This window comes from Nasonia vitripennis, chromosome 1, assembly GCF_009193385.2.
Source record: "Nasonia vitripennis strain AsymCx chromosome 1, Nvit_psr_1.1, whole genome shotgun sequence".
Taxonomy (NCBI): domain Eukaryota; kingdom Metazoa; phylum Arthropoda; class Insecta; order Hymenoptera; family Pteromalidae; genus Nasonia; species Nasonia vitripennis.
The window spans coordinates 37205767-37218038 of NC_045757.1; the positions used below are offsets into that span (position 1 = coordinate 37205767).

The following is a 12272-nucleotide window of genomic DNA, read 5'->3' on the forward strand; positions in this document are numbered from 1 at the left end:
AACCAACCAGCAGAGCTGAGAGAAGTATTGCTAACACCCCTGCTGAGCGTTCCAGCCTGACTGCTAGCCATAGCGAGATTTCCAAGGCTCTTGCTGGCCTGTGAAGTGTGAGCGAGCTTTCGTGGCGCCTCGAGTATACCCTGCATTCGTCCGCGCCTCGGCAGGGTTTCAGGCATGCGACCACCCTGGCCATTGTTGTCTGGGTTGTCGCTCAGAACTGAGGCCTCGTGGTAGCCCGAACTGTCGCTGCTGTTGCGGCTGTGGCTTATCACGATCTTGTCCTTGCCCGGGACCGACGTAGTGGTCGTGGCGTTATCGCTTGCGGATTTCGACTGCGTCCGGGAAACCGTCGTCGTTTGCTGCAGAGAGAAATTCACAGGTCAATTTTTTGTCTAAATCTTTACTTGGTTCATAAGAAGCGCATGCTAGGCTGCAAGGCGTGAAGCTAAGAAGGGAAATCAATTTTTGCCGTGATTGTTTGCTCCGGATGTTTAATGCATGAAGTGAAACCGTACGAGGTGAAATCGATAATCACCTGTAGTGCGGAGTCTAGAATGATTTTAATTTACATAATATAAGCAAAATGTGTGTAATCGAAAAATCGACCGAAACTTGATACTCGTTGAAACAATGCAATAGAAGCTTTGCGGCGCTGATAATTTATTGCTAAGAATCTCACCTCGATCTTCGACTCCAGCTGCTGTCCCTGAGTCGGCGGTTTAGGCGCTGGCCTCCTCTTCCTCAGCGGCCTATTCGGCGGCATCTGCTGACCGTTAAAATTATTCCTCATAAGCTGCTGCTGTTGCTGCTGAGGACTGGCGCTCCTGGCGGTCTCGTCGCTTCGCGCCGGCGAGACACTGCGGTTACCCAGACTGTCGGTGCTCACAGAGCTTTCCTTGGACTTTTTGAACATGAAGCCGAATACACCGCCACCGCTATTTCTCTGGGCTTGTTGTCGACGACATTCTTCCTGCTTTTGAAGGGCCATGATGTCTTGGCTGCTCAGGGCGGAACCCATTAACGTTCGGCTTTGCTGGCGAGGGCAGAGAGTGACCTCTTGGAGGTGGTAGTCCTGAAGCGTTAGGCTGAGATCCAGGGTTTCGGCGAGGTTGGCTGGAAAATCATCATTGTTACCATTAGTCTAGACAGCCGTCTGAGTTATAAAAGGCATAAGAGATAGATGCGAGGCGTCAGGATAAAATTAACACTTTTTGCACGCATTACAGTACTTCATTTGAAGTTGAAATCGAAACAGCTCGCAAAGCCCGAACTACACTTCTGTAAATCTAAACCATTCGCCTGAAAAAAAAAACTAACACTCGATCAACATTCTAGACGATAGCTCGAACGATTAACCAATGTCCATTACATAAGTAGAGAAAAAATCGGCTGTTCTCCGAAGACTCGTTCTACAAATCATTCGGATCAATTAGCCACCTAATGCAACCGGGTCGACTTTTTTTAGACAGTCCATATATCTTAAAAAGTACATCCGCGTGTGCCTACACGGGAAAAAAGCGCTCGAGTTTCTTCTGGACAGAGTCCAGCTCAAAAGAAGCATACCACAATGTGTGATGGCGAGTTTACGAAGACCTTTTTCATAAAAAGACATTTTCGAATCAAGTGCAGTTGTAGCTTGTATAGGCTCACAAAGTTCAAACAATTTGAAAAGCAACGTCAGTTTTCTCGCAAAGCTACGAGATATCAGGTAAGTACACGTGGGAATGCGCTGTGTACAGTTTTTTTGCCGAAGAGAAAATCGGATCTCGTTCCGCTTCGCAGCTATGAGGACGGGGCTTCCGAAGCCCTTCAGGCGCTTCGCACAACTCGACGATGTGACAGTCGTTTTTTTCTTCAATAATAAGGGCTAAGAGTTTGTTTCTTCGTTTTCTCTTTGTCACGAGGCTGGGCTTGATTTGGCAAATGGAATGTCCACAGAATCAAGAATGTATGTATTTGATGCAATTCTGATGATGAAAAAAAAAACCTAAATTTCTGAAACCCTCGAGCTCGGCACACCGCATCGCCTTTTTCCATCTCTCGAGCAAAGCAGCGAACAGCAACCGAGCGACTAACGCAAGAACTCGTGGCTCGGCATTTTTCAGCTTTTCATTCGTCGAATTCTGTCAGCGTCGCGTTCGATGTTCCCGCGTAAGGTTCGCTCGTTTCTTGGTTCGTTCGTTCGCGAGCCCAGCCAACCGAGTCAGGGATCACTCAAGATGCTATCGGTCGCCGACGCTTTTACCGCCGCCGTTGTTGCAGCGGAATGTCAATTTCAAGCTGCGGAGCAATCAGGGTGATTCGCCGATTTCGAAATCCTAGCGACGTTTTGCATTTTGTTTGAGGAAAATCTACTAGCCGCTACCGAAGGAAAACATCGCTGCTCGGCCGCCGACACTTCCTTCCGGCATAACAGAGACGATCGAATAAAAGCCAACAGCCGCGAAGCGATAAAATATTGAGTGGAGAGCGTTGCATCGTATGCGGCGACAGATGAATCCATCAGTCCGTTAATTATGACTCCGGAATCTCCCGTGACTGCCGGTGCGCGGATCCTCAATTAACCCCCACCTGTGTGCAGCACGAGAAGCTAATTAACGCGATCACCCAACACGTGTGGGTGTTACGTTGTAGATACGTTTTCTCTCATTCGATCAATTTCGCATTATTCGGAGCAACAGACCAGCAATGCAACAATCGTTTAAACACGACACACATCGGTCTAGTCGAGCACGCGCGGAGCCTCGTCGAATCTCGCCGGGGCGCAGTCGTTGCGCACACTGCGCACGTCTCTTGCAAAATACCTCTCCGCGGCGCGTAAACCCGCGGAAAGTTGCGCAAAGCCTGCACAGAGAGCACAGGCTCCTTTGCGAATTTTCAAAGCCGGCTTTTCTCGAAATCGATTACTGCCCGCCGACGCTGGAATTTGATGCGAGAGCCGGTAGTGGCCGTTTCTCCGAGGACAAGTCGTCCGTCTAGTTTTTTGCCACCGAGGCATTTTAGGCTCACTCGATTTATTTATCTCGATTGGTTCAATTATTTCGCTGAAAAATTCCCTCCCGATTGTGCGCAGCGTAATGTAATGAAGTACGGCGCGAAAGCACGCGCGCTCGGCAATTCAATCACAATAACTCAGAACTTTCTAATCACATACACACAGAGCCGAATAATAATCTCTCGCGCCGGCTGAATTAAACATTCGCGCAAAGAAGAATACCGCTCGTCGGTACACATACGCATAAACAGGTATGCGGGCATATAATACATATAAACAGAGGAGATAGAAAGGCGGCTTTTGTCCGTCGGCGATGTAATAATCGATACACGCACGCGCGGAGGAAGAATCGGAGACGTGTTATTAATTAATGCGAGATCTCTCACCTGGGTGTCGAAGCTCGTACTTATTCCGGTCCAGATTCTTCTCGCGGCACACTTCGTCCAAGATTTCTCCGAGGTTCGTTTTCGGGCTTACTCTCGACACGTAGAGCTGGTTGCGCGGCAGGTGCACCTGTCGGCGATCGTTAAAGTTCAGTTTTTCTCTTCCATTTGAGTCGGGAATAAGCTTATCGCGGATGAAAACAGCGAAAAATAAGAGGCGCATAAGAAGAATTAATGCAGCAAAAACGAGCGGCGGCGAGCCATCCGTCTCGCGGAATCGCCGTCCTTACCTGCAATCTGAAAGTCGTTTCGAAGGGCTGATTAGTCTGCCTGCTCTTGCGCTGTAGGAAGGTGCCCTGCTTCGGCAGCAATTTCACCTGCAACCGAAAGATAAAAAGAAACTCAATGAATGACGCGACAATATAAGTAGCGAAATGACTCAATCGGGGGCCGACGAGTCGGTGCGTTGAAATTATGTCCCGCCGGGGGATTATTATCGAGCGAACAAGTGGCTGCGGAGAGTCATCGGGCTAATTGATTCGCGGCTCGAGGGAGAGTCGATAAATCGATTAGTTTACCGAGGCAGAGAGGTAGGAATTGCCCCGTGTTTATCTCTGCAATTATCGGCGACACGCTCTCTGCGATAATGGAGAGCTTTCGCCTCGTCGGGTTCGTCGGGTGTGATAAAAGTTGGCGAAAAAAATTAAGGTAATGGACTTTTTTCTTCCTCGTAAAACCCTTGTACATGTAATAACTTGTTCCACGCTCAACATTCCTAGAAACCATAACGGCGCTTTTATATGCGACACCGCGACTACAGAAGCAGCAGCAGTAGGAGATGCGATGGATGAAAAAGGCGCGGCTCTCCGGCTCTCTGCGCCGCAGCGCGCCGGGTAAAAAGCGTAATGCCGAGTGCCGCGGATCCATCGGACCGGAATTGATTTCGATCGGCGTTAGAAATCGAGGAATTCCGAGTATTTCGACGCACGAGCTAGTCGTCCTTTGTTGTGCTAATCGGCTGTTTAAACTAGTTTTTAGGCACATTTGGCTCGAGAACTGACGTTGATGTTAGACGTTTTCTCGGGCTGTGCGATCAGGAGTGACTCGGGTCATTCAAGAAAGCTTTCCGTCCGATCTCGCTCGACGCTGACGAGGATCCGGGTATAATAATTACAATGATCAGCTAGCCTAGAGCACAGTCCGGTAGCTTGCATCGCGGAAGTCATCGATAAATCTTCTCTCCCTCGAAACAAGACCAAAAATCCTCCCGCGCGGCGTAACGGTGAATCGAGAAAAAAGAAAGAGCATCGCATCTCGCGCCATCAGGGACACGCCGGCGATAGCGATCGATCGTAAAATCATCGCGCCCGGAGATGTTGCAGTCGCCGTTTGCGCCTCCTCGGCGCCGTATAGGAGGCGTTTCGCTCTGCTTCTTCTTCGACTTCTTACCGCTCGCGCGCCTGAGATTTTTCCGGCCCGAGGCGAGGATCGGCTGTGTACAGTGGAGCGAGCTCTGGATATCGGAGCTGTATAAGTAGGCATTATGCGCGAAACGAGATGATGAGTCACATCGGGACTTTTGGTTCCGCAGAACTGGATTCTGGCGTGTTGTTACTTGGGAGATTGCATCTGGCGCGGAGTCATATTAACACCGCACGAAAGCACCGCGAAAGCAGATGAACCACGAAACTCACCTGCAGAGCGTCGAGGGCGCCGATCGGTGTGTTGGGTTGATGGTGCAGCACGAGGCCCCGTTCGCCGATCGCCTGCAGCGTGTAGCTCGAGGCCGCGAGCTTGTGGGCCGTCGTGATCTGCACGAGCAGATCCATCATCGGTGTGCTGAAAGCAGACAAGAGTTTAATATCTTGTTATCGTTGTTTTCCTCGCGAGAGTCGTTGTTTGCGCGCATCAGGAAATTTTCCTCGAGAAATCTCACTGACCGCTGAGAGCGGAGATAATAAATTTCGGCCCGTAAATCCGAGAATCGTAAATTCGGTCTAACGCGCGCGAGTCGATAAATAATTCAGCTAACGCACTCTCTCTCTCTCTTGTATGCTTCGAAGAAAAAGGAGATACGCCGGTGGCGGGGCTATACATAACCATTAGAGACGGTTATTCAAATCCACGGTCTACGGGTAAACAAAGCCCGAGGATTCGCCAAGTTGGCGGGCGATCATCGTGAGTAATCGAGATTGCGCGGAGGTGACGAATAAAAGAGGGACGACCAACGGGATAGTCGCGTATAAATTTTCTGACACGGGGAGGTGAATTGCTTATGAGGCCCATTGATATTCAAATGCTAGCAGAGCTCGTTTCGTTGCGACTTGGATCGCTGCTTTCGAAGAGTTGCGCGACACGCGACACCTCTCTTTCGCATCAGCCCAAACAAAAGCTGCATGCTCGCTTTCAAGCCCCGGTAGTTCCGAAGGGTAGCGCGGAAGTGGCACGACGCGAATTTCGCGTAACTCGACTCGGTTCTCGCCGTAAATCTATTTCCCTCCTCTCTTTCTCGGCATCGCCTATTCGATTCTTAGCTCTCGCGATTATTAATCATTTGTGCTCGCGGATGAGGGCTGTTTTGGGCGGGGATCGGAACGGTACGCTTGTTCGGCCGGAGATTTACTGGTTGTTATGCGAGCGCTGCCGTACTGTACTATATAGATAGCTTGTTAGCCGGAGCTGTGGGAATATTACGGTATATGTTTACGCGGTAGTTTCGACGCGAGAGAGTGAGCTCTGCTTTCAGGCGAATTCTACGGGCTGCTTGGACTCCGGCGCCGACGAGAGAAGGATGTAGATAGAATGGAAGCGTCTATACGTGTGGCGAAGGTTATTGACTATTACTTCGAACGAGGGGCGCTGTACTCGCGTTTGTTTTGCAATTTATACGCCATGCCAGCGTCGCTCTATTTTCGATGTGCTGTACAGAGAGGCAACTATTCAGGCATTTCTCACTCGACTAAACACTCGAGAATCGAGATCCGCAGCGGCCGAGTGCAAGCTCATTAAAGCGATCGCCGAAGAAAATCCCGCGAGCAAAAACGTATAACCGCTCGGACTCCCTCTCTTATGCTATTTTTCCGCCTCGGCGCGTTATTTTGCTGCGTGTGTGCATTAGTATCGCGCGGAAATTGGACAGGACCGCGAGAGATTCTTCTTTTTTTACATAGCGCTCGTTGAGTACATTACTATGTGTACGTAATGACGATTTGTCGAATCGTGCAGTTTTCACCGCCGCGGAACAAAGGTCAAAGTAATCGTACACGCGCGTCTCAATTATTCACTTACCGCCGCTTCGGCGTTTGCGCGAAATGACAGTCGTTCTCAGAAAATAATTACGGATAATCGCCGCGAATGCATGATACTTCTGGTAATTGTTGACATTTTAAAAGCAGGACTGATTTGTAATCGGAAGACGCGTCGAACTTTCTCGATTATTCGAGTAGGGAAAAAACGACGATGGTTCATCGCGCGATCCGCGACAAAAAGCTCCGGCGTCCACAGCTATATCGATTTTTCACCGCGCTCGAGTGAATTTCACCGGCGCGAGTCAGCTCGCCAATCATCGGCACGAAGATCGACGACGACGCTCGCGGACGTAGAAAGTATACAGCCGAGTGGAGATGCAGTGCTTTTTTCCAACTTTTCCTTCGCTAGCTCCGATCGGAAGCGTTTTTCTCGCTCGCGGGAAAAAGGCCAGCGATTGTTTGAACACATCGACGCGAGTTTCTCTCTCCGCCGGGGAGATGATAGCGTGGGATATTGCGATGGATGTGCTCCTATGAATCGAAAGTCTAAATGTTTCGAAGTGACATAATGACTAGACTCGTATAAAGATAAAGGCTGAAATCGTCTCGCGAAAAGTCACGGAGAAAGTAAATAACCAGCCGAGAAACTCCGAGTCCGCTGTGTCTCGGTGCAGAAACTGAAGAGGGAAAAACTCAACCCTCGTCCAGCTCATCACTATTCATAGGAAGAGAGAGAGAGAGAGAGAGAGAGAGAGAGAGAGAGAGAGATCGAAATCAATCCATAACGCAGGTAATTGCGAAACCGAGCAGCGCAAGCCGTGAGCCAGAGATTACGGCATTCCAGAGCCGGTATCACCGCGCGCGTCGGTAATATAATAAATTTTTTCCCTTTCCCGCGCGCAGCCGCAATTATTCCGTAACGAGTCTAGTCGCGAGTAATTACGGCATAGCGTGCGAGCGGCTCCTCTTCCTCTGATTTTTTTTCTCTTCAGACTTTTCCTCTCGCGCGCGAGGCCAAAGGATGCGCGTAATTTTTTCTCTTTCCTCAAGCGCGCAGGATCGAGGGATGAAAGGTTCATGCGTACCTGCGCTGGACGGTGACTCGCTGCGTCTGCACCTGATGGTCACGGGGCATCTGCACGAGGAGCTCCATGCTTCCGGCCAACATGTCCGCGGGGGTGTCCTCCGTCACGGTCAGGACCATGGCAGAGGATCTTTCCTCTCTTGGTCTGAAAAATTCGGAAAAATAGCTTATATCTTTATTTAATATCGCATACAGATTCCACGGAAGTGGACTGCGTTTATTTCTTAAATAAAAAAAATCACTCGATCCCGGGAAATAGGCAGCCCAGCATAACCGGACTCGAGGAGAAAAAGCAACAAAAGAAGTGCGTGTATAAGCTTAATTTATTGGATCATTAGTCGAGTAAAGAGCATCCGTTTATAAGAAGCGACGTTTATGTCCCAGGATCGCGTGTACACGGTTTCGCCGTTAGAGGCTGGTTCGCCTCGTAAAAGATATCCGCACGCAGTCGAGTCGAAGGCAAATAAATCGAGCGAGGAAGTAACGGAAATGTGCTCCCCGGTCATCCTCGTCGAGACGCGATCGAGGCTATGGGATGTAGAAAAAGGCTAACTCGATTAGTGATTTACTTGTTATGCTTCGGTTATTTTATATACCCAAGATTATCGCTCTCGAGGATCGAGCACAACTTTATGTTTCGAGCGTATGGGGTGACTATTCTATACAGCTGCATCAACAGGTTCGCGCGCCGACTGCGATTCTCCCAGCGCGATTTTGCAATCTTTTGAAAAGAGCAGCTTCCGCTTTTCCGAATCAATTAGTAAATCGCGATAAGCGCAATTAGTTTTATTTATACGGCAACAAGCTCCAGTTTCATTAGCAACAATATTACATTCGAGCAAATATTCGATTCTCAGACTCTCCAAGAACGTCCACACCAAACTCATCTCTCTCTCTCCGGCTGAAAAACCAACGGCACCTCCCATTCGCAATCTGCAGCGGCACATCTGCTCGATGCGAGAGCCCGGCACACAATACACACAGACGGAAAAAGGCCATTCGCCTCGTCGATAGAGCGAGTCGTACACGTGCCCAGCCACCGCGAAGGCAAGACGCGCAACTTCCTCTCCAAGCTCTAATCTCTCGAGCGAGTGTGTGGACTGTGGCAATAGGAAATTCGGATTTTCTCTTTTATTCCCCCTTCAAAAACTAACGTCTTCTTGTCTCTCCGAATTCTGTCGCTTGTCGCTCTCAGGTAAGAGTATAGCGTGAACCAGAGACGGGAAGCCGCACACGCACCCGCGCTCGTATAATTCGCCAATTTCCCGCGGATACGCCCGCGCCAATAAAACCCTGCCGCTGTGTAACGATTAGCCAACACTTGTCGCTCCTTGAAATGAGGGAATGATATTCCGCGCACCGAGTCTATCTTTGTTCGAGCCGCGGCGCGCTGCTCAGCTAGCATGAAGACGCGTGCGGTGTGACGCTACATAATCCACGTTCATTGAAGCTGCTCGAGCTTACGAAACGCATTCATTCAGGAGCGGATTTTGAGACGCTGCGCAGTTTGCGGGGCTCGATGTGGGAGGAGTAGCCCCGCGCGCGAGAGATCGCACGGAGAGATTCGAGACGACGGACAATCGGTTGGGATGCGCGGCTCTGTTTGATAAGAGATTGAATCGTGAGTTCAGTCAATGGCTACGGGTTTCGCTGAATATGTACATCTCAAGTGTTTCAAGACTGCGACCATTCGGCATCGCGGGTCTCTAACCTCCCCTCGCACACGCAGCCGCTAAGTTGGCATTTGTTATTACAGCGCGTTCGGCGAAAAATCGATCCGGAAACTAAAGTTCCGGAGAGCCGAACGCAAACTCGCCGCGCGCACGCGTATTTACATCGTCACTCGAAATCTCCGCTCTTGTATCCACAACAACGCATTAAGCAATCGAGCACCTACTGCGAAACGTCGCGAAATCGGCAGCAGCAGCGGCAGCGGCACGATGAGGCCCGGAGGAGGTGTTTATTCGTCGGAACTCCTTCAGACTCGCTCGCTCTCTGCAGCAGCAGCAGCGAGCGGAGAGTTGCGTGCATGAGAAATGAAACCATGCGCCGGATTGTTGCGCAACGGAACGAGCGCGCGTTACATTACGTAAAGTCGTTTTCGCGAGATGCAGTATGCTGCTGCCGCTGTACTTACCGCGCGCGCGCGCGTTAATCAAGGACTGCGCCGGGCTCTCTCTCTCTCTCTCTCTTTCTCTCAGTTTTGCTTCTGCGGGCTCATTTGGGACGCTTGTGTCACTCGGTTGGTGGGCTTTCGGGATTTTCAGCGTTTCGCGTGGATGTGTGTCCGCGCGCGCAGTAAAAGTCTAATTTAACGATGCTATCTTCTCCCCTCGCGGCAGTGAAATCTGAGATTCGGAGAATTTCCGATAGCCTCGAATCCGCGAGATCGGAGCGTGCGAAAGATGATTTTTATGTCTTCCTCTCTCGGACTGGTTGACGGAGACGCTTCTGCCAACGAGTCTAACGTCTCGATAAAAATCCGCCTTTCTCAGCGCATACCCGAAGGACGGTCAAAATTTTCCCGATGCGGCTGCGTTACCCAACCGAAAAAAAAAGAAACACGAGCTCGCTGTGTTGCATAATTGAAAAATAAAACAGCCGGTCATCGGCGGGCATAATCACGCGCGATTTCCCGGTACGAAAAGCGCGCCGGCCGCGAATTATCAACATCGACTGCAGCTCGTCACGTAACGACCACATATACCCCGGGCAAGAAGGATAATCGCAGAGAGATGCGACTGCGCTGCAGCCGACTACGGTGAAAGCAGATATCCTGCTGCAATAATTATTGCTGAGAGAGAGAGAGAGAGAGAGAGAGAGAGAGAGAGAAGGACGATGTCTCCGTCATATGTACATATGCGCGAGGAAGGGCAGTAATTTACGAGCGATGAGTGATGCTGGAAAGTCCGAACCCGGGAGTCGTTACGCTATTCCTCGCACAATACCCCCATAGTCGACTTTCAATTTCGATTATTCATTTCGAGAATCCAATTATATCATTGGAAGCTCGACGATGATCGGCCGACTATATTAGAATCAGAGCCGATTGAATAACCCGCGCACCATGACACTTATTGCGCGGGAATCGAATCGCCGTGCGGCGACTATCGAGGCTCGTTATTTGTTATTGTCGCGCACAGCGCGAAATAGACGACGTGTGTATTTTATTGGAGCCGATGCTGATGGAAAAGTTTACGGCGCGAGTGCGTTTAACTGCGCGTTTGTTTTCGAGCCAGCGACGCCGCGATAATTGCGACGATTGCGACGGGCGTGTGACTGCAGCGTGACGGCGCGCAAATTCGTAAATATAACATTTGGCTTGTCTGTTACACCTACATCGATAGGTCGAAAATAGAGTCGAAACAATGAGAGAAAAGCTAGCCATCGAGAGAGACTAAAAAAAAAATTTTCACCGTCTAATACCCGAAAAAGTGTGCCATCGCAAAGAGCACAACAACAGCGTCCAATTATTTGAACTCTATTTATGTATCGAACGCTACAAGCAGTCACGCTCCGACAGACGGAAATCGTGGGCGATTCTCTTGTTTGGAACCATATCGGCTTGACGAATCGAGCCGCTGCCGACACTGGACGTCGATTCCCGGCTATTTCGAACGATTCATTAGGGGATAAGGTCCATTCTTCTTTTACTTTCGTTGACCGACGACGGCAGCGGCTATGACGGAGAGGAGGCCATCGATCAGAGGATGAGAAAGTCGTGGAATGGAACCGGTCGTCGCACCGAGAGACATCGAAGTAAGATCGGCGCGCTTATCGATGGCTAATCAAACTCTTGCGGCTGGAAATCACGCGTAATTTTCTAAATTAATTAATTTCGCGCGTTCGTTACTTTTTTGTCCCTTCTCCGGTTCGCAATGCGACGTAGGCTTATTGATTTGCATGGTTAACGAGGAAATCGGCCGATTTTGGCGAAAAATCGGTTATCGATCCGACGCCGCGCGGTAAGTGGAGCGAGATTAGATAGCTCATTTATGAATTGCCTATAGCTTTCTTCTGTCGGCGATAAAACCTTTTTCAGTGACACATTTAGCGCGGGTTTTCTTATTTCGAGAGAAGAGAAACATCGAGCATCGATCGTCCTCGAAGTCTTCACAAAGCCGTCGCTCGCTCCCTGCAATCGAATCCCCCCGCGCATAATTCCACCAATTACCTATACCCAAAAAAAAGAGAACAAAAAAAAAAACTAGTCCTAGATAACCGCAACAACCTGCGAGAGACAATTAACCACAACTCGAACACCTAGACGAGATCGATTATCCCTAATAGCTCCATTCGAGCAACGATCCAGCGCCGGGAAATTCGGTGAAAGTTATTTTCACGAGGCGCGCATGCATCGCACGCGATAACATCCAATTGTGTCTGCTGCTGCACGGAGAGTATAGGCTTCCTCCTGTCACTCGCGTTCACCGCCGCAGGAGAGGGAGAGCGTTTTTCGAGCGGCAGGTGGAAGTAACGGTAAGGCCGCTATGGAATTTTAGGAGCGCGCTCGAGGCGCTGAACTGCTCTTTTCTTCGTCGGCGGCCCACCGAAAGAGACCA

General features: G+C 49.9%; 1 protein-coding gene across 19 annotated transcripts in view; it reads right to left on the reverse strand.

Annotated features, from left to right (window-relative positions):
- The window catches only part of LOC100123943 (protein cordon-bleu), an 89882-nt gene that overhangs the window by 8417 nt on the left and 69193 nt on the right, over positions 1-12272 (reverse strand). For all 19 annotated transcript variants that reach the window (XM_032600309.1, XM_032600285.1, XM_031933771.2 and 16 more), the window contains 6 exons: positions 7712-7855; positions 5073-5217; positions 3669-3755; positions 3382-3508; positions 680-1113; positions 8-359 (listed from right to left, as the gene is read on the reverse strand). In XM_032600309.1, the coding sequence (XP_032456200.1) occupies positions 8-359; positions 680-1113; positions 3382-3508; positions 3669-3755; positions 5073-5217; positions 7712-7855 (1289 nt within the window). The remainder of the gene's footprint in view (positions 1-7; positions 360-679; positions 1114-3381; positions 3509-3668; positions 3756-5072; positions 5218-7711; positions 7856-12272) is intronic.